Raw genomic sequence first — 22,707 nt, 5'->3', positions numbered from 1 at the left:
AAAAAAGAATCATGTAGTGCTGTATGTAACAGCTTGAATGGATTTCATAGGCAATATACTTAATGAAAGATAAAGACAGAAAAAGAGCACATATTATATGATTTCATTGCTATAAATTTCTAGAAAATAAAAAATCATCTATATTGATAGCATATCAATTATAGTTTGCCTGAGTGAGTGAGGTAGAGGGAAAAAAACAGAATAAACTTTAAAAATGATGGATGCCTTCATTCACTTTCTTGATTGGGTGATCACTTCATGGATGCATGTATGCTATTAATACTTTCCAAATATCTAGCCATTTGTACTTTAAATATATGGAATTTATTGCATGTTAATTATACCTTAATAAAGTTGTTTAAAACATACTTCTGAATGCCGAATTTAGAACCCACTATAATAAAGTAAGAGTAGATGCAGGGAGATCTTTTATAGTGGTTTTGCATGAAAAGAAAACCCTTGAATCAGTTTAGAAATAGGAGACATGAAAAGAAGTAACCAGATTTGCGACAAATTTGGAAAATAAATTTCATAGAACTTGACAACTATCCAACATTTTACAAAGATCAGTTTATTCTGGTTTTCCAGAGGACAAAAAGGGAATATTACATTCACAAAATCTGCTTGAAGTTGTAGAGAAAACCTATAGTAGAAATTTAGTCACAACTGGACTGACCTGAGAGGATACCACTAATACTGCTTTAAAAATTGCAAAAAAACGAAGTGGAGAAAGAAAATTAAAGTGGTACGCATACTAAATTTATGTAAGATCCTTTTTTAGCATTCTTTTTATCTTAACAATAATATGAGGAAACTAAGATTTGAGAAGGGGAGATCAGAGTTTAAAATTCAAATAATGGCTGGGTTTGCTGACACACATCTATAATCCCAGCACTCTTAAAGGCTGAGGCAAGAGGACTACAAGTTAGAACCCAACCTGGCCAACTTAGTGATTTAGTGAGACCCTGTTCGAAAACTTAAAAAAAAAAAAAAAGTCTGGGGATATAGCTCAATGCAAAAATCCTAGTACTACAATCAGTCAGTCAATCAATCAATCATATATATGCCCCTAGTAATGCTTACGTAATTTGCTTTCTTGATTCTGATGCAATTGTTGATAGTTTGTTCCACGATAAAAAGAGTGATTTCTCTGATTTTCAGAATGCTTTCCTATTTAAAAATTGTTCTGGACATATATCTTTTAATTTTTATAACATCTTTCTGGGGGAAAAACCAATTAGTTATAATTTTCTGATGAGAAAACTATGAAGACAATTTTGGTGCTGTGAAGGCAACATAAACTTTAGAATCCTTCTAACCTGGATTTGAATGTTTCTTGGACTGCCATTAATTCAAAGGGTAACCTTAGACAATTATTTACCGTCTTTATTTTATTTATTTATTTTGTGATATTGGAGGTTGACTCATGACTTTTGACCGAGCTTATGACTGAACTACATTCCTAGCCCTTTTTGAGACAGGTTCTTACTAAGTCATTAAGTTGCTCAGGCTGGGCTTATATTGTGAGCCTCTTGCCTCAGCCTCCCAGAGTGTTACAACTGTGTGCCTCCATGCCTGGCTAAGACTTATTTTTAAAATATAAGTTTTATAAGATTATTTCTTTAGCATATTGAGTCATCTGTGAGATACCTCACACAAAAAAAGGTATGATTGAATATGCCCAGGTAGGGCCGCAACCATTAAAATCTCACAGAGAAAATTTCAACTCCTTTTAAGTGAAAAGGTCTTCAGGCCTTTTATATTCTAGCAGATTCATTTATAGCCATTTCCCAGGTACCCATGAGATTGATGAGTCTAGTTAATACAGCAGTGAGGTGGAAGACTGTTTAAGTTTTTCTAATACGGATCACAGGAACAAATTATATCCTTGCTTTTGCTTATTCATCTGCAAAACAAAGCTGATCATTCTCACTCTTTTTTGCTTCTAGGTTTGAGTTACCTCCTCTGGTCAAATTTAGTAAATATCCTTGATGTTTTGCTGTGCTACACTGAATAAAGCTATATTTTTTTCTTCTGTAAAAGTCTGTAAAATGTGGAGGGATCTCAAACAAATATCTCCATGTGCCATTTGCAACACAGTGACGCTGTTCAGATGCAGAGATCTAAGGAATTTAAAATGTACAAAGCCCCAGGGCTTTTCTACTATGACATCTTCCTTCTCCCTCTTCTCTTTCTTTCCTTTCCCTGTTGTCTCTTCATCTTTACACAGGAGCTGCGGGAACTCCTCCATAAGTCAGCCATATATTGGTTGCATTTCTTGGATTGGACCCTTAAAAAACTTAAAATATGCAAAAGCAGCCTAGACATCCACTAGCTTGTATGAAAGTAAATGTTTGCAAAAGTCTGAGAAAAAACAAGCAAGCATGTGTACAGGGCACATATTTCTGTTGTTTGTGTGTTTGCATGTTTGTCTGGATGAGTTTGTCCTTTGCAAGTTTGGATAGGTGAGAAATGCTGTTTAGAGGCAATTCCAGACAAGAAAAAAGGTCAGAGAACAGAGTAGAAATAATTGAACTCTGGTTCCCGGGTCTGAGGGTTCCTAGAGCAAATGGTACCTTGCCAACAAATCCAATTCTCCCCTTTGGAAGAATCGCAAAGGTTTTACTAGGTATCTACTAGCATGACTGTAGTTTGCCCCTTAAAAAATTTTGTGGAGACCTTCCCTTGTATAGGACCCTATACGCCCTGAAAAGAACCCCTGGCAGACATTAGTAAGCACTCCAACCCACTTCCTCAACAAGCCTCTGTTTTGGAATGGCCTTTAGATCAAATCTGGTGAACGCTGGTCATTGGAACATCTGGTTGCCCTATCCTTAAAATGAAGCTCCGGGTTAAGCCTTCAGCTCTGGTGCCTAAAGTGTACTACAAGAAAGTAGGGTTATACAGGAGCAGAGATCTCTTAGGGCTTGGGCGTGCTTCTCTGGCCTTTACTTACCGTGAGCCAGCACTTGTCTATCCAAAGCCACACAGAGCTAGCTTGTGGTGAGGGGAGGGGAGAAACGGAAAGGGGAGGGGAAGGAGAAAGGAGGTGGGAAGGCAAGGAGGCCCGCCTGGCGGGGGCGGGACCGACTCGCAAACTGTTGCATTTGCTCTCCACCTCCCTGCGCCTCCTCGGAGATCCCAGGGAGCCAGACTGCTGGGAGAGCTGGAGGGTTCTGGAGCAAACCTGGAGACGGAGGAGGCGAGTGAGAGAAAAAGATCAAATTAGCCGCTCGGGTGTCGAACAGGAGCCAAAGGAACACACCGCGCCAGCCCTTGATCGGCTCTGACTGCTGCCGACGCCTGTTGCAGCGCGGCGGCTTCGAAGCCGCCGCCCTGGAGCTGCCCTTTCCTTTTCGGTGAAGTTTCTAAAAGCTACTAGAGACTAGAAGGAAGCCAGGAAAGTGCCGGGTAGGACTGACCGCTTCCTTTGTCCTCCTCTCCTCCACCCCCACCCCTGTCTCCACTCCCACAACTGCCTCTGCCTGCTACTCTCGGTCTGCCCGCACCTCTCCCCTTTAACCCCCCCCCCCCAACCCCAGTCTGCACAGAGCTGTCCTCCGGTTTGCAGAGAGCTAACTCCCTTAGGCTGAGAGTTGGTGAACTAGCAGCACGTTGCAAAGAAGGCTCTTGGGAACCTGGAGATAGGGGAGCGGCTTGGGTCAGCGCTGCAGTCAGGTCCTGGCTCATTAAGTAGCACGCAGGGAGTGCCCCTTCTTCCTTACATTCCCTCCCCACCTCCTGCCTTCCCCAACCCCCACTCAAGAGTGCGGAGTCAAAAATCAAAAGATGAAAAGATTCTCAGGGCTTCAGTAGTTTTACGCAAAACAAACCCAAAGAAAATAATCCAATTATTATTTGCACCTGCTCACTGTACATTGAATTTGGAAGGCAGAGGACCTTGTCCCCAAATTTTTGAGCGTCCTGTGAGTCTACCCTGTAAGTATACAGGGACAGACTGAGAGCCTAAGCAGGGTTGATACTGCCCAGTTTGTGTCTTCTTCTGCATGAATCTTTGAGGCCGAGTGCATTTTGCTTCTTTTGTTTTTGCTTTTGGGTTGTTTTGTTTTATTTTGTTTTTGTTTTTCTCTTGCAAGTTATTTTTTCCTCCGAAGCTTTCTGCAGGTGGGCAGCTAGCTGCTGGCGACTGCATCATCACAGCCTGTTGAACTCTTCTGATCAAAAAAGGGGAGATAGGGAAGCGAAATTAGATCAAAGATTCAGCCAACCTCCAGGATGGAGGTGCAGTTAGGGCTGGGGAGGGTCTATCCCCGGCCACCGTCCAAGACCTTTCGAGGAGCTTTCCAGAATTTGTTCCAGAGCGTGCGCGAAGTGATCCAGACCCCAGGGCCCCGGCACCCTGAGGCCGATAACGCAATACCTCCGAGCGCCCATTTGCAGCAGCAGCAGACCAGCCCTCAGCAGCCGCAGCAGAGTGAGAATGGCTCTCCCCAAGCTCACATCAGAGGCCCCACAGGCTACCTGGCCCTGGAGGAGGAACGGCAGCCTGCACCACAGCAGTCGACCCCTGAGGGCCACCCTGAGAGGGGCTGCATCTCAGAGCCTGGAACCTCTGTGCCTGCCAGCAAAGGGTTGCCGCAGCAGCCTCCAGTACCTCCGGACGAGGATGACTCAGCTGCCCCATCCACTTTGTCTCTGCTGGGCCCCACTTTCCCCAGTTTAAGCAGCTGTTCCGCCGACCTTAAAGACATCCTGAGCGAAGCCGGCACCATGCAGCTCCTTCATCATCATCAGCAGCAGCAGTCTCAGACTCAGCCTCAGCCTCAGCAGCAGCAGCAGCAGCAGCAGCAGCAGCAGCAGCAGCAGAAACAGCAGCAGCAGCAGCAGCAGCAACAGCAGCAGCAGCAGCAGCAGCAGCAGCAACAGCAGCAGCTGGAAGTGGTATCTGAAACCGGCAGCAGCGGGAGAGCCAGAGAGGCAGTTGGGGCTGCCACCTCTTCCAAGGACAGTTACCTAGGGGTCAATTCGACCATATCTGACAGTGCCAAGGAGTTGTGTAAGGCAGTATCTGTGTCCATGGGCTTGGGTGTGGAGGCATTGGACCATCTGAGTCCTGGGGAACAGCTTCGGGGAGACTGTATGTATGCACCACTTTTGGGAGGTCCACCTCCTGTGCGACCCACTCACTGTGCTTCCTTGGTGGAATGCAAAGGCTCTCTACTGAATGACAGTCCAGACAAGGGCACTGAAGAGACTGTTGAATATTCCTCTTTCAAGGGAGGTTACTCCAAAAGTCTAGAAGGTGAAACCCTGGGCTGCTCTGGCAGCGGTGATGCAGGGAGCTCTGGGACACTTGAACTGCCACCCACCTTGTCTCTCTACAAGTCTGGAGCCCTGGACGAGGCAGCATCGTACCAGAATCGCGACTACTACAACTTTCCGCTACCCCCTCCACCACCTCCCCATCCGAACGCCCGCATCAAACTGGAGAACCCGCTGGACTACAGCAGCGCCTGGTCAGCTGCAGCTGCGCAGTGCCGCTATGGAGACCTGGCAAGCCTGCATGGTGGGGGTGCCGCAGGACCCAGCTCCGGGTCACCCTCAGCCACTGCCTCATCTTCATGGCACACTCTTTTCACAACCGAAGAAGGCCAGTTGTACGGACCTTGTGGAGGGGGTGGCGGCGGCAGTACAAGCGAGACAGGGGCTGTAGCCCCCTATGGTTACTCTCGACCACCTCAGGGGCTGGCGGGACAGGAAGGTGATTTCCCTGCACCCGATATGTGGTACCCCGGTGGCATGGCCGGTAGAGTGCCCTATCCTAGTCCCAGTTGTGTCAAAAGCGAAATAGGACCCTGGATGGAGAGCTACTCCGGACCTTATGGAGACGTGCGGTAAGTTTCTCTTTTCAGAAATATAACCTTTAGGCCCAAGGCACAGAGTCACTTGGCTTTCTTGGGAATCTCCTATTTAGCCACTCTTCCCCCAGTGAATCTTTAGACTGACTCAGAGATCTCAGCCCAGTTATGTAGGAAAGGAAAAGGATGCACTAAATCTGAAGCCTTTCGTGTTATTCTTGGCCTGTCAAAGTTTTAAGCAGAGGGTTCCAAGTCCTTGCTTTTCACCGTAGGCACTGGTTAATGCCCTTCCAAAATATAGCTCCCTCAGCAGCCTAAAATCCTTTCTACCTCTTGGCACTCTGGGTCCCGCGGGCTCAAAACTTGAAACTTGATTGCACAGATCACTTTCAGAGAAGAAGCCTATAATTCCTCCACTGCTTTTTTCCCTTTCCCACCTCAAAGCGCTAGGACTTCGATCAGAAGAAATATGGGCAGTTGCTCCTCTTTGGGTCTGTTATAGTTCACCTTTCAGTCCATATCCAGTCTCTGGAAAAGACCGACCCAAGAGTTCAAAGCTTCGTTTTGAGCTCCGTGTCTTTCAAAGAGAGAATGGAATTCCGGGTTAGCCAAAGAAGGTATTTTCTGGGTTCCCAGGGGCCCTGTGTGAGGGAGTGATATTTTTTCCCTGGAAGTAACTGAGGACATTTTTTATCCAGGGCTGGAGGTCAGTGAGTAGAATCCAACTAGGCACATTTAGAGCAGGTACAGGAGTAAATTTCTTGGTAAAGCCTGGTTAAGCTTTACCACTACTACTTTCTCATCATTGCTTGATTAAGTTGGAAACTATTGCTTGGGTCTGTTTTCTCTTGCAAAATGTTTATTCTAGCTGTGTATTATAACAAATCCACAGCCGCTACTTCAGCTTTGCTTCAGTTCCACACGATGGAGAATATTCTTTTAATGAATATTTGATCAGATTTGAATCTAATTTATGAAAGTGTTGGGAGAAAAAAAATTGCATTTCTAGCTATTCTAGTGTGCTCAGAAATCTGAACTGGGGAGGGAATAGTAAGGCACTTGATTATATTCCTTTATTTTGAGGACATGCTTGCATTTTAAAAACATCAGTTGGTGATGGTAACAAATCGAGCAAGAATTGCATGTGACCTATGAGCCATAATCTTGCCTGAGAGTTTTAATTAGAGTATGTAACGAGTGGCCAGCAATTTCATCTTGCTTATTAAAAATTCTTCCTTCTTGCGGTTTTTGAGTTTCTCAGAGACCATGTTGAAGATTTTTTTCTCAGCAAGTTAAGAGATTCCTTTATCTGGTGAGAGAGAGAGTATTTACTGGAGAATTACTCAGGTCGCCGATCAGGTGCTGAGCTGAGGACTGTATGGACTTGTTCTGTGTTTGCATAATTATTTTCTTTCATTTGTGACTTTTCAAAATTTGTGTGCCTTCACATACTTGTTTAGTGACTTAAAATGTAACAGTTTTCCTCCTTTAATCTGTGCTTCTGTTCTTGGAGGACAGTAAAAGTGTTAGAAAAGACAGAGGAGGATATGATTTCATAAACAAGTATTTTCCTGATATCAGAGATAGAGCTTCTTCTTAGGCTTCACCTTCTATGAGGCTTTTATGGTTTAGCTTACAGGATTTTCAAAGGGTTCTTGTAATATCATCAAAGTATTTTCCAGTGAATTTAGAGTGTTTATTTTGCAGTGGGTTATACTGGGGTATAAAAGGTGTTCATTTTATGAGCACAGATTTACTTGGTAAAGTTAACTTTTTTTCCATATGGTGGTCAGTAGAGTGAAATCCCTCTTCTAATCTGGGGGGAAATGTTTAAGGTGTTTCTTGACTGACAATGATGCTACACTCAATCATTGGAAACTTACATCTTCTGCATGTCCTACCACTTAATTTGCAGAGAGGAAACTCTTGTTTGCTTAGGAACATGTGTCTTCAAAAACACAACCTAAATTTGGACCAAGCAGCTATAGAGAGCAAAAAGTTCTTTCAATCAGATTTATAACAAGCTTGCTGATTTTATTCTAAGTCTTAATGGAAAATATTTCTCTATTAGGGAGATCATCATTGCTTGATTCCTCCTTCACACTGTGCAATTACTGAGAATGTAACAGTACCCAAAAAAGCACAAGATTTCATTTTTCCTAGTTTGTGATTGTAGAACTGGGTATGAAAGGTCCAGTAAAAGGTAAAACTGATATTTATGCTATTTGAGTTCACAATTTCTATTGCTAGGATACAGAAAATCTTTGAATAAGTAAGCTTCTTAAAAATTATTCAATTTAATCAGGATGCAATCAGTTCCACACTAAAAGTTGAAATATTTTCTTGCTTTTTGTTCCCTTAACATTTTAGGAACACAATTTGATGAAAAGCAGTAGATTTTTTAAATCCACCATAACTTCCTTCTTCTCTATTGCATGCATTATGTGCTAACTGTATGTCTCAAAACTCTAGAGGCTTTCAAAAACCTGTTGGGTTCCTTTATTTTCCAACTGCATAACTATGCTTATGGACATTAGTTAATTGGTGGAGAGATTTTTTGAAACATTAATAATTTCCCCAATAACTCTGTGTTATTAGATGTCAATAAAGTTTCTGTAGAGAGCAGGACAGAAGCCCAAGTTGGTTCTAGTTTTACTTTATTTAGAGTGTGTTTTGAACAGAAAAAAATAATAAAAAATGATGGGACTTGTTTGCAACCCTGATGGTATTTTATGGAGCTGTCTTCTTGCAGAGATCAAAGACTGAGCTAATTGACTGCTGGCCCCCTTGACAGAAATAGAACCGCTTATATCTCAGTGAGCAGCACAAACAATATTGCAAAAGTTTATTCTTGAAAGTTGGGGCCTAAGATAATCCATGTAGGAATAAGAGTTGGGGTTTAGAGAAACTTTCCAATGTGAAAAGCATATTTTCTTTTAGTAGTGTGTTGTAGTCTCCCTAAATAAGTTATATTTTATTAGTGCTTTGAGATTGGTAAATCCTGCTTTTACCTACCTTTTTCAAGATAAGTCATTTTATGAATTTCTCTTTTTATCTCCACTCCATTTCCCAGTTATCAAGCAGCTTTTTTTTTTTTAATGAGTACATTACAAAGAGCGGTTTGTCTGTTTTGTAAAGCAGAATTTTATTTCGGATGAAGGCAGACTAATGTTTTCTGGGGTAGGCTTTGAGGTCACTGTGTTAGGAAGAAGCATCATTTTTCTATGGTTAGCAAATGGTTGGTGAGCTATGTCTCGATCTCAGTAATCAAAAACTGAAGACCAAATAACCACACTGAGTTGCCCCCTACCCATTACTAAGTATCCATAGGGTGTAACCATGGAAAAGTCCCCTTGCTTTTTTACAAACTATCTTTCAGCTCAGCACAGGTAAATATCTGTGGGAGATGTTTTGAAAGAAGTTTACAGCCTTCCAATCCCAGGATCACCTTGAAGTGCTTCCTTACCAGCACTAATTTTTCCTCATCAGACTTTCATTCTTTGAGCTGTAAATTTTGAAATAATATATTGAATTTTCTGGCACATTTAATTTTCTTTGTTAACTGCTTTTGCTTGCTGTAGTAATTTACTCATCTGGTGAACATCTATGCACTTAAAACAGACAAGAAACTTTAGTCTTTTGACTCATACATGTACAGTGACTGCTCTTGATACAATCATGTGAGTTGCGTGTGGATAATTTTATTATTATTACTAATGGTGCTATCAAGAAAACCAGTTTCATTCTGAACCCTGCTCAGGCAGAGAGCAGAATATGAGCTACGTGTCACAATACAAGGGCCTTATTTTATAGCCAAATCTGAAATCATGATTCTGAAAACATATAAAGCAAACAGAAAAATCAAGTTTTGTGAGGTTGGTCTGAGAGCTAAAAAAGGAAATCTTTCCCCACCCCCAACCGTCGCCATTTTCTCTTAGTCTGCAACTTCCTTAAGGGCTGCTTATCCCAAATTTTCCCTTATTCCATTCCTTCCAAGATTATAACATTGAAATACTCTTGTTTCTACCCCTCAAAATATTTTTCTCATTAGACTTGTGGCATATTCCTAAATATTTTTCTTTAAAAAAACTTAGATAGGACCAACTATAACACCTTTTTGGGAAGACTTGAGGGTATTGCAATGGGAACAGCAGAACTTTTTCACCTTGCGGTTAGAGGCTGATTCAACAGTGGCAGAAGGAGCTAAACTGGATGGCTTGAGGACTTAGAAATTTAATGAAGTATTTTTTAGGCTACTGCCTTTCCTTCTTTTGATTTTTGTCCCTTTCTCTCTACTGTGCCTATTGATAACCTTCTCTCGGGCCCTGTGAATAATAGCACTCTTTCTCTCCACAACTACTCTGTCTGTCTATGTCAGAAATGAGGTTGCACTAACAGCACCTAATATGCATGTGAGAGTGCTCACTGATGTGTTCAGCTGTAATGATCTGCTCAGGCTACATGTAACTTAATCATTTGAAAGCTAAGAGAATCATGAATGATTCTACTTCAGTGTTTTCTTAACAACATTCCACCAAGTTTTGGGATGTCGATTCAGGTTAAGTTATCTTTATCCTACACAGAGCTGACTTTCCTTTTAATTATAAAGTTCTGTACAGTAACCAACTCTGGCTGTCCTTCACTATAGGGAAGAAAATTTTGAAATTGTAAAGTTATATAGCATGTTTTCCAAAAAAAAAGTCCCAGCATTTTCCAGTTTATTCACTAGTATTATTGCAAGTTTGAGTAGACTAGGGTGGGCTGCAGTTGAGGGAACAACATTTGTATTTTCCATGATGTTCGTTTACTAAGCGTGAAACTTCTCTGGAGCAGAACTTGCAGCTTTTTCTTTTGGAATCTTCCCACTTGACTCTAATAATTTAAGTTATTGCTTGGTAAGGGCCACACTTAGTGATTTTTTTCGGAGATGATAGTTTGTGAATTATTGCTTGCACACTCATGAGTGATACCATCACTTCACTTTCATATTGATTGCTGCTTGTAATCTGCAGTCTACATCAGGGTTAAAGGTGACTCACTTAGAAAAATTTATGGCATTAAAGTTCTGGTCACTGGAGAGTACTGTCAATTTAGATAATGCAGTATATGAGTTTTATTTTGTTAATAATAGCTTTATTGAGGTGTAAGTCATAATCCATATAATTTACTCATTTAAAGTGTATAATTCAATTGTTTTAGTATATTCAATGTTATGAAACCATTACCATGTTTAGTTTTAGAACATTTTAATCACCCAAAAAAAAAGAAACTGTTCATCTTAGCAATTGCCTTCCTGCTTGCTCTCAGCTATGACCTTCCCTTAATCTAGTCTCTATATCTATGGATTTGCTTATTCTAACATTTCATATAAATGAAATAATATATTATGGGGTATTTTGTGACTGGATTCTTTTGTAGAAAATGTTTTCAACCTTCATTCATACTAAATCATGTGTCAATAACTTCATTATTTTTATAGCTGAATAGTGTTCCATTGTACAGATCTACTGCATTTTATGTATGTATTAATTGATGGATACAGGGTTATTTCCATTATTTGACCTTTTAATGTAAGTGGTGTATTCATGTACAGGTTTTCTATGGCATGTATTTTTAACTCCATAGGGTATATATCTAAGAGTGAAATTTTGTGTCATATGACACCTCTGTGTATAACTTTTTGAAGATCTACCAAACTATTTTGCAAAATGCCTTCACCATCTTACAAACACACCAGCAATATATTAAGATTACTTTTTCTCTACATCTTTACTTACACTTGTTATCATCTCTTTATTATAGCTGTCTTAGCGGTATGAAATAGTATCTCTTTGAGTTTTTGACTTGCATCTCCTTAATTACTAATAATATTCATCACCTTTTCATATATTTATTGGATAAATGTCCTTTTTATCTTTTCATCATTTGAAGTTGAATTATTAATGAATTGTAAGAACTTTTTCCGTATTCTAGACACAGATCTTTTAACAAATTATAATTTGTGAATATTTTCCTACATGTGAGTTGTCTTTTCACTTTCTTCATGTGATCCATTTAAACACAAAGGATTTAAGCTTGATGAATTTCAGTTTACCTATTTTTTTCTTCTGCTTTGGCTTACAATTTTGGTGTCATATTTAAGAAGACTTTACACCATACAAAGTCTCAAAGATGTAACTGTTTTTTCTGAGAGTAAGCTTATAATTTTAGCTGTTTACAATTAAGCATTGGCCCAGTTCTGACTTAGTATTTATTGTGATATGAAACATAAATTCTGCATCATTCTTTTGCATGCACTTCATGGTGGCATCATTTGCTGAAATTTTCCCCCATTTAACTGTCTTATCATCTTCCTTGTAAAATTAGTTGACCATAAATGGGAGTTTATTTCTGGGTTCAGTCATATCCTACTGATCTATCAGACTGTCTTTATGTTGGTACCACCGTTTCTTTATTTTTGTAGGTTTATAGTAAGCATTGAAATGAGAAAGTGAGTCCTCCAAATTTTTCTTTCTCAAAATTGTTTGGGCTGTTGTGGATCCCTCAAATTTTCATATTAATGGTGGTTAGTTTTTCAATTTCTGCAAGGAAGCCAGTTGGGATACTGATAGGGATTATATTGACTCTGTGGAACAGTTTTTGGTTATTGACCATCTTAAATGTTGTCTTCTGATAGTTGAATAGAAGATGTTTTTCCGTTTATGTAAGTTTTCTTCATACTTTTTCCAGCAATGTTTTATAGTTTTTCAAACATAAGTTTCATACTTCTTTTGTTAAATTTATTCCTAAGTACAGTATTTTTATACTACTGTGAATAGAATTGTGTTCTTGATTTTGTTTTCTGATTTTCCATTGCCATCAGAAATACAGTTGATGTCTCAATACTGATCTCGTGTTCTGTAACCTTGTTTAAAGTACTTGAGTTGTAAACATCTCTGGGACTTAAGGGGCAAGAGGTTCGCTACTGCTCCCCCGAAAGTTAGAAGGTACTTCATTTTTTATAAAGACTGTTTGCATTTTTACTCAACTGTGAATTAGAGCTGGTAAAGCCGTCCTTTTCCTGGGTGAAAATAAGAGTATTTCTGAATATGCAGCTCTTTGGAAAACTGCATGAAAGAAGCCTCATTAAGTTTATGCAGTTAATAGTCCCTTTTTAAAGAATTTAGATATGAGATATTTTAGCAAGGAAGCAAGGAATAATTTTGATCTCTATATAGAAAACTAACATGAAGAGGTAACAAAGGTAAAATAGATCATCAAAGTGACTGGTTATATTAGGCTTATGTTTAGGCTTGCACAAACAATGGAAGTCATAATTTTATGTTTCCATGCTGTCCTGTAGATAAAGTAAATGATATTACTCCAGATATTTATTTCTAGATGGGGAACTTGTTTATTTACTCTCATGTAATTTAAGCTTCTCTTCAAGGATATACCACATAGCCATGAAGCAAAGATAAAATTCATCTATATAAGAACTGAATTTTGATCTCATTAATACTCCAGGTAACGGTCATATCTATAGCTATAGGGCCCTGATAATGGTACATGAACAGCAAAAGGTAGTATTTGACCTAATAGCTTTAACAACTACCCTACTAAAATTATATTTAAAAAAAAAATGAAAAGGGGCCAGGGATATAGCTCAGCAGCACAACATCTGCTTGACAAGTACAAGGTCCTGAGTTTGATTCTCTGTGCAAAAAAAGAAAAACAATCAACCACTTTTCGTTAAGAATCAGTCATATGCCCCATAGAAGTAACATAGTGAAAGGAAATAGAATGCTATTGAGAGAGAATCTTGAGATCACTGTTTTCAGGGAGATTTTAGTAAAAGAAAGAAAAAAAGAAAGAAGAAAAGGCAGGAGAAAAAGAAAGAAAAAAAGAGAAGGGAGGGAGGAAAGGGAAAAATGAGAAAGAAGGAAAAGAAAGGACAGAGGAAAGGCCACATCATGATGCTACTGTGATGAGATGTTATATGTATGGTATTGAGCTTTTAAATGTAGGCAGAGAAATGGATTGATACAGGATGAAGGGACTGCCAGTATTTGTTATTTGTGACTGCTTCTACTTTTTATGGAAATAGTGAGGGTGTGACTCAACTCAAGCAATAGATCATAGGTCGTAAGGAATATATCAAGCAACAGGAAGTGATACCTCTGGAGAAACAAAGGGAACTAGAGCAAGATGTTGAAATCTCTGCTTAGTCAATGGCACCAGTCTATTCAAGTTAATTACTAGTTTCTTTCTTACTTTCTTTGGGTATGTCATTGTACTTGTTGGGAACATTTTATGATGCCCTTGACTAGAAAAGTCTGCATAATATTGTAATTATTTTAAAGTTGTAGGTGATCAATGGTTTAATAAGTATAACTTCAGAGTGAGAGTGAATGGAGATACCTACTATGGTGATCAGATCAAGCACTATTCTGTTAAAAGTTTTCATTAGTCTTGATGGCTTGATTTCAGATTATAAATAAGTGGACTTTCAGAACATTGGTTCAGGGAGGGATGCAAGAAGCATAGATAAAGCAATTTGAGGAGTAAGAAGTATGTGACAATCTCTAAAGAGTTTTGCTAAATTAGATGATGTAGCTTTTTAAATCGTTTTTTAAGACAGAGTTGTATAGTACAGACTGGCCTTGAACTCACTATGTAGCCCAGGCTGGCTTCGAACTTGCAGTGATCCTCCTGCCTTGGCCTTGTGAGTGCTGATTATAAGCATGCTCCACCACCTCCAGCAACCCCCCCCCCCACACCAACAGTTAGGGGTTCTACAGTATTTTCTATAGGTATGAGTTGCTTGTGGGAGTGTACTCCCACTATCTGGCCGCTAGGTGGACTGCAAGTATCCTGGGAGTGGTTAGCCTCCTTCAATGGCTGTCATGGGATAATTTGAACCAGAACTGTCTGCCACCAAACAACATATTTTTAAGCTACTGTGGTACTTAATATTTCATTTGGGATGTTCTTTACCAAAGTGTCAAACATTCTTGATAACACTGGCTTCTTGATACCTTTCTATGCATATGTATCAAGAAACAGCCAGTGATATTGGATATATTCTTGTAGTACTTTGCATTTTACAGAGCAGTTTCATATTCCATTGCTGCATTTCTCTCTCATATTTATTCTGTATAAGCATCTAGGTTTTATGGTATCATACTACTAATACTGGTACGGTACTGTTATTCCTATTGTGAACATGTTTAGAAAGATTAGGTAACATACCTGCAGTCAAACAGCTTCACAGTGGCACATCTGAGAGTTCAGTATCTTTTTTTTCTCAAATCATGATTTCCTGCTTTTATTTCACAGTTATTTTACTTTATCTATAGGATGATGAAAATGAGAGAAGAAAAGGTATACAATGGTTTGAGGGTGACACTGTTCTTAAGACTTCTAGGTCTCTTATCCAACCACTTGACTGGCTTATGTGGGACTTCTGGGTGCCAATGAACTTGCTGTTCTAAAGATTACATTTATTCAGCAAATAGTTATTGAGTGCCTTCTATTGCCAACTTCTGTAATAGACATTGATAATATAGCAATAAAAAGGTAAAAAAAAAAACCACTCCTCCAGAGAGCTGACAGTTTATTGAGGGTAGACATATAGTCTATATCTGAGGGTGATAAGTCAAAGTATAATTTAGCAGAATGCAATACAGAGAGCCTGGTAGGGTGCATTTTATATTTGTTGGACAGAGGAGGTCTTACTATGCATGGTGCTATGTGAGAAGACATCTAAAGGAAATGAGGAAGTGACTCATGGGATATCTAGAGATAGAGTGTTGAAGAACACAAATGGCCTGAGGCAGAAGTACATTTGGTGTGATAGAACACAGTGAGAAGGACCATATGGCTGGGTTACATAAGTGAAGGGTGGTAGAGCATGGCGTCAAAATAAAGGTAGCATCACAAGCACTGTTTTGGACTGTGAATTTTATTCAGGTTTTGAGCAGAGTAACTTGATCTAATTTAAAGTTTAACAATCCTTCATATCATCTATTACTCTCTGATATACATTTATATGGTTGCTTACTGTCTGTGTGGAGATGACTGCAAGAGCAAGGGTGAAGCATGGAGAGGAGCCTACTGCAGAGATCCAATTGGTAGATAATGGTGCCTTAGGCAAAGGTGTTAGAAGAGGTAACAAAGGGCTCGATTTGGGAAATGTTTAGCAATAGGACCAATAGCATTTTCTTACAGATTGGATATTCATTATAAAAAAAAAATGAAAAGAGACAAACATAAATGCCAAATTTTTGATGTGACCAACTGGGAACATGGGATCGCCATTTATGAAATAGTGAAGACTATAAAGAAAGTACAAGGGGTGGGGTAAGCCTCAAGAGTTAGATTTGAGACATATATTAAGTTTAAATTATCTGATGAAAAACCTGATGGCTTCTCAGGTTTCATTCAGTGCCCTCAACTTTCCAGTTCTTCAAGGAAATGGAAAGGGCTCTGAAAAGATCACCTAGTCTGGTCCCTCCCCCTTTCATTTTAGTGTTTCCTGGAGGCTTAGAAAAGAGTAGGGACTTATCCAAGTAGGCAATGCAAAAAGCTAGCAATAGTAGAAAGGGTACAAACTCAGTTTTCTTGGATTCCAACTGAGTGGTTCTTTGCTTAGTATTGTTTTGAGGCCTCATTTGAGGGAAGTAGTAAACTTTTTCTTCATGTCCAAACCTTAAGTCAGGTAATTAAACTAAGTAATGAATCAAAAACTGAAAAACCATACATATTGGCTGCTACCCACAATCAAGTAAAAATATTACTATTTTGTGTTTACTGAACCACATATCAAAATAATTTAACCCTATAAAATATTGAACTTTGATCAAGCTTGAAACCTAAAGGGAATCTACATGGAAATGGCTGGAAATTGTAGAATAATAGAGTTCATGGAACCTGGGAGATCATTTTGTACAGTTAGGTCATTTTATGAGTGAGGTGCCTGAGGCAAATAGATAGAAGGCAGTTTAGCCACAGTTACCCAGCAGGCTAGTCAGAGTCTGTTCTGAAAGTTGGCTGGATGTTACTTCCTAGGAAAATCTATATTAAGAAAGTGACTCCATACTCAGAATATAGAATTCAATAGCAATAATACTGATAGTACTAAGTGTTGTGCTAAACTTTGCCACCTTGCATGAACTATCATTTAATTCTCATATCAGCCTTGAAAAGTAGTCCCAGAAATGTTAAGTTCCTTGCCAAAGTATCGCCCATCTAGGAAGCAGCAGAACTTGTGTGCACCCATAAGACATCTGACTTCTAACTCTGAAGTGATAAACACTACCCTATATGAGCAGTTTTATGGATTACCCAGCCATTCACTCTTACCATCCCAAGAGACTGGTGATTGAAGTGATTTCATTTTTTACTTCCCCTGTTATAACTCTAGTACTCCTCAACAAATAACTATGTGACCTGGAGCTCATGGGGATTGTAGGTGATAAGTATATATCTTATGCTAGACATTAGAAAACAAGATTATAGGGATTATAGAAAAAGGCCTACTACGAGTATGGGCTATTCAGTGCCTGCTTAAATAAGACAATTATGAAGATAAAATGAAAGAAAGAAAAAATGACCATTAAAAATCAGTAACTGTTTCATTTGCTTTATATATATTAATTCTTCTGGTTATCAAAATAAGTCCATGATGTAGCTATTAATATCATTCACATGTTGCAGATGAACAAACAGGCAGAGTGCAATAAATAACATGCTCAAGGTTATAGAACAAGTAAGTAAAAGAGCTTGTAATCTAGCTCCACAACTTAATTTCCCTACTACATTTAGGAAAAGGCATGCTACTCATACTTGTGGGTAGAAGCCAGACTTCCTGGGGGTGCACACAAATTCTGCTACTTTCTAGTTGTTTTGACATTTGGGCAAGTTACTTAACCTCTCTAGAGAGTTTTTAAAATGCAAAAACACTGGGCCTGAACTTCAAACATTGAGCAACTCTAATCATATTTAATATGTACCAGGTTCTTTTAAGGACTCTTTGAAAGCAAGATAGCCAGGATCACATGGTGAATAATTAGCAGAACCAAAGCTTTAACTTTCAACTCCGGACTGCCATACCTCTTTCCACTTTATGATTTTGGCTTCATTCTTGCAATAATTTTTTTCCTTCTGCATTGTTCTATTACTTGCTTTTTTTCTTTTGTTTTTTAAATTAACTGACTTCACCGACAATATTGAACAAACAATTAGGAGAAGTAGCACAGTCCATATCTTTCCAGAGTGAACAAAAGTAGATAAATGTGAGGAGAAAAGGTTAATATAAGGAATGTATACTAAGTAAGAAAGGAAACTTTTTAGTACAAACAAGATGCTACCTCCTTCTTTCTAGACCCAAATGGGTTGGGCAGAATTCCCTAGGAAATTATGAATGCAGATATCAGATAACATTTTTGTTACTGTGAAAATAGATTCAAGCAATTGCAAATATCTTCATCTTTAGGTTTGCTTTTAAAGAAGGTGGAATCATGCTCATGTAAATGACCATTTTTTTCAAAATTGCTAGTTCTTGACAGTACCTTTACAAACTTGACTTATGGGACCACCTCTATGAAACATTGTCTAATCTCTAATTAGATAAGAAGATTCCATAAACAGAGAGTTGGGAGTGACGATGGAAACTGTTGATGTTTTATGTTTGGGTGCAAAAATGATTAAAAAACATGCTTTGTATCTGTTTACCCTGCCCAGCTCTTGTTCCCTTTAATCTTTTTTTTTAAAGCAGGGTTAGTAAATGTGTAATATTTGGGAATTTCCAGTTGTTCATCTGAAATTTCATTAACCTTTTAAATAAAAACAAGTTAGGCTGAGACATTTCAATTATCTTAATAATAGACCAAAAATCTTAACCATATTCATATTTTTAAATAGTATGTTCTTTACTTTGCATACTTCCTAAGCCTTGCTGAGGTAGTGGATTTATTCAAAATAAGAAGGTAAGATGTGTGCTAAAGCAGGGTGGACTTTTCTTTGATGACATCACTAGATTCAGCATTCTCCATCCAAAATGACCTCACACTATCTGGGAAAAGCCAAATTGGAAAAATTGGGAGTTAAAGTGATGAAGTGATGTGTTTCCTAAGGCATTCTCAGTGATTCCTTAAACCTGAGTTCAGATCCTTGTTACCTCTTTACCCAGCTTACCATGGGGACCTCTTTGCTCCTCTTGCCACTTTTCTCTGCTAGTCTTTTAATTCATATTGTATTCATGTCACCAGACTTTCATGAAGTTTAGCTCCAGTCATATCACTATCCTGCATTAAACATCCCTTAGTCCATAAGCTCTGTGGCAGTTGAAACTCTGTCTGATTTATCTCCTTTTGTCAGTGTTTGGCATAGAAGAGGCCTTGCAGAACAGTTATATATAATGTCTCATTAAATTTTTAGCTCCTTAGACTGGGGGTAGCCCAATGGTAGAGCACTTGCCTCAGATGCAGGAGGCCTGAATTTGATTCCTAGCAACTCTCTCTCTCTCTCTCTCTCTCTCTCTCTCTCTCTCTCTCTCTCTCCCCTCTCTCTTTCTCTCCCCCTCTCCCTCTCTTTCTCTCCCCCCTTCTGTCAGTTTGTCTCTGTCTCTCTTGCTCTCTCTTTCTCATGCACACACGTGCAAATGCATACACGCACACAAACACACACACACAAAATTTCAGCTACTCTCCTATTTGCTAATAGGTTGAAGTCCAAATTCTTTTAAGTTTGGGGTATTGAAGTCTTTTTGTGATCTGGCTTATTTTTGTAGCACAAATCTCTCAAATTCCTCTACAAAATTGTTTACTTTGTAGACAAATGAATCTGGTCACTGTCACTTTCAACCATTGTTGCCACTTTGCTCTTTGAACTTTTCATTTTACCTGTCATCCTTTTGGCCTTCAATGCTATCTCACTTCACTACTGTATGTTTTTCTCTGCCTAGTTAAAATCTTTTTACAAGATCAAATTTTTCATACTCTAACCCAAGGAGAAGTGATCTCTATGACATGATGTGGTTGAAAGAACGTTGGCTTCAGTCTCCTCATCTGTAAAGCAGGGCTTGAAATCTCTAAATTTTAATAATTCAAAGGGAAAAGGTCAGGTAAGATGACAGATGTTACGCACAAGTCAAGAATCACCTTTTTTAGGTTTTTCGCTTCCTTCTTCAATGACATGGTACTTATTCTTAAATTATGATTATTTTAAACAATTATAATTATTTGTATACATGCCTAATATATCCACGATAACATCATTCTCCTTCAGGGAAAATGTTTTATCTTGGCTATCTCCATATTTATCTCCATTTAATAGACACATTAAATGGCATATGGCATATAATAGACATATGGCATGTTACATAGCAGATATTCTATAAGCATTTCTTTATTAAGTCATTCTGGAACAATAGCAGTAAGTAACTGAAAATTGATGGATCACAAGTTTTATTTTTAAAAACATGAGATTCAAGATAAAAAAGGTGATTGTTTTTGTTCTGTTAAATTTTAATATTTGCAATGTGGTATTCAAGCCCACCATTCCTGGGTAATTGCCTCTTGCAAAGCATGAAGTAACTAAGATACTGAATGAGGCTGGAAGCAATGAACATAACTATTGTTTCAATATATATGAAGGATTCTCTTGTAACCAAGATGTTAGACATTTTTCTGTAGTACCACAAAGAGCCAAATCAGTGAGGAAAGATTACAGTTTAATGAAAAAAAATTTTTCCTCAAAGTGGTTTCAACCATATTAAAAAATTATCAACTTGGATGAAATGAGTCTGGTTTAACCTATACAATCTACATGTGAGGGAAAAAAGGAAGGAGAGAGGAAGAGAGAGTGAGAGAAAATAAAGGAGAGAGGAGAGAAGAAGAGAGAAGAAACAAAGAAAAAAGAAGAGAGAGGAAGAGAGAGGAGAAGGAGAGAGGGAGAGTGCCTGTGCATGTTTGTGTATTTATTGGATTACTTACTAACATTTCACATGAAACTCCAGACTTCCAGCTTTGCAGACTTCCACCTTTGAGAAGGAATATCTCAGTATTGAATCTGTATTCTGACCAGGTACTGACCAGCAGAAGATGAAAGGCAGCTGCTCCTCTGGATGGAGCATGTGCTTTTTTCCAGTTTTCCCAGGCACTATCAACCTTCTTAATTTACTTGTTACCTACTTGACCCTTATAGGTATTTGAATTTGCCATGTCTGTCAGATTTGAAACCCGGCAAATCTTGAGAGATTTCATTATTCCAAGAGATTTTTCTCCTCACATAAAAGGGACTAAATGAGAGTATTAGCAGACCCATGATCAGACCAAATCTCATGTTCTTTTCTGGCATAGTCATTTACCAATTGTATAATTTCATGTGAGCAATTCAATCCCTCTGATCTTCAAGTTTCTCTTTATCTATAGAGTGCTTTCCTTGCAGCATTATTTTGAAGACTAAATAAAGGATCTTAATAAAGGACATGGTTCTTTAGTAATTGCTGAAATATTAGTTTCTTCTTATTCATCACATGCTATCTACTGGTTCAGTGGCATAAATAATAAATTTGCTCTCATTAAAAGCATTCAAAGACACTGTACCTGTTGGAACCACAGAGGTTAGACTGAAAGTAGATGATTCCTCAGAGTACTTTCTAACAATTTAGAAACCTACAAATGACTTCAGAATGCCTATCTGGATGATTGTAGGCATATCTTATGTTGTTGGGGAATTTTAATAAGTAGCAAAGAAGTTGAAAGGCCCTTGGTAAAGAAGCAGGGATCGGGGCTAAAGTAAATGTGTTGGTTGACATTCAGGACTAGACTTTAGTTTTCAACAGCTTTTGGTTTAATGCCCAGCTCTGACTTACTAGCTGTGGGTTCCAGGCCACTTCAGCTTTCTGAGTTTATTTACATATTTCTAAAATGAAGAAACTAATACTTTATCAGTTATTTTTTGTGATGATAATTGAAATAATGAACGTAAAACATCTGGCCCAATGTATGGGCCATAGTAAAGGACTGATAAATTGTGCCATAGTATCATCATGACAACCATTATTGTTGTCATTATTATCATATTAGTTAAACAGAGCTTTGGAAAAACTCCAGCTGAAGTACATGGACTTTTCCCTAGGTCACTGCTGTCTGATCCTCCCTTCCACACAGCTCGGTTTCCAAAATGCTTTGGCTGGAATGTTAAGTGTGAGGTCACTGCAGATAATGGAGATCCTGATTTGCTTTGGTAATGCAAGTTATTATGTTACTTCCCTCTTCCTAGCTTAAATTTTTTTACTAGTTGATGCTTGCTTCACAGTGGAAGACTGAGCTGTTCTGAGGAAAACGATAGTGATGAGATCCTTCTTTTCAGCCAGGGGTCATGGTCCTCCACAGGGAACAAAATGACCCAGTTCTAAGCCTTTGCCTTTGGTGAGTTCCGGGCTCCTACTTTTCAAACAGTCTCCATTGCACACATTGGTCCCTTTCCCCCAGATAATCGCTGCGTAGGAATTTCCTTAACTCCTTCCATGGCATGGAGGCATCCCCCATCTTATCCTTGTGATCTATACAGTTGGCAAAAGGCATCAAATAGCAGACAGCATGAAAAAAAAATAAAGAAAAAAGCCTTTTGGCAGAGAGACCAATCTTTGCGGCAGTATTAAAAATGCTTAGGAATCACTTGGACCTTCCTGACCACCTCTCAACACCTAAGTTGATTAACTTTTTCTTAATGACAAGTTGTGTCTCAGAGCAGCTCCTTGTGGATATATTTAAAGATTTGCTGAGTCATTTAAGAGCAGCCTGAGGATCACAAGAGGCAAGAGATATACCTTAGTACATTGGGGCGTAAATTGAGAGGTGAAATTTGTTTGGCCTTCTCCCATGGGAACAAACATCATGAC

General features: G+C 38.8%; 1 protein-coding gene across 1 annotated transcript in view; it reads left to right on the top strand.

Annotated features, from left to right (window-relative positions):
* Window positions 1-3,079: 3,079 nt before the first annotated feature.
* Ar (androgen receptor) overlaps window positions 3,080-22,707 on the top strand; it is a 192,884-nt gene continuing 173,256 nt past the window's right edge. The window contains exons 1-2 of the mRNA XM_063245991.1: window positions 3,080-3,411; window positions 4,116-5,855. Coding sequence (XP_063102061.1) covers window positions 4,237-5,855 — 1,619 coding nt within the window. The 5' untranslated portion in view covers window positions 3,080-3,411; window positions 4,116-4,236. The remainder of the gene's footprint in view (window positions 3,412-4,115; window positions 5,856-22,707) is intronic.

The sequence above is a fragment of the Cavia porcellus genome, unplaced genomic scaffold (genome assembly GCF_034190915.1).
Source record: "Cavia porcellus strain 051 isolate PalLab524CR breed Dunkin Hartley unplaced genomic scaffold, mCavPor4.1 scaffold_3, whole genome shotgun sequence".
In the NCBI taxonomy this organism is placed as follows: Eukaryota; Metazoa; Chordata; class Mammalia; order Rodentia; family Caviidae; genus Cavia; species Cavia porcellus.
The sequence above is the reverse complement of the archived record's forward strand: the minus strand, read 5'-3'. Positions and strand labels throughout refer to the sequence as shown.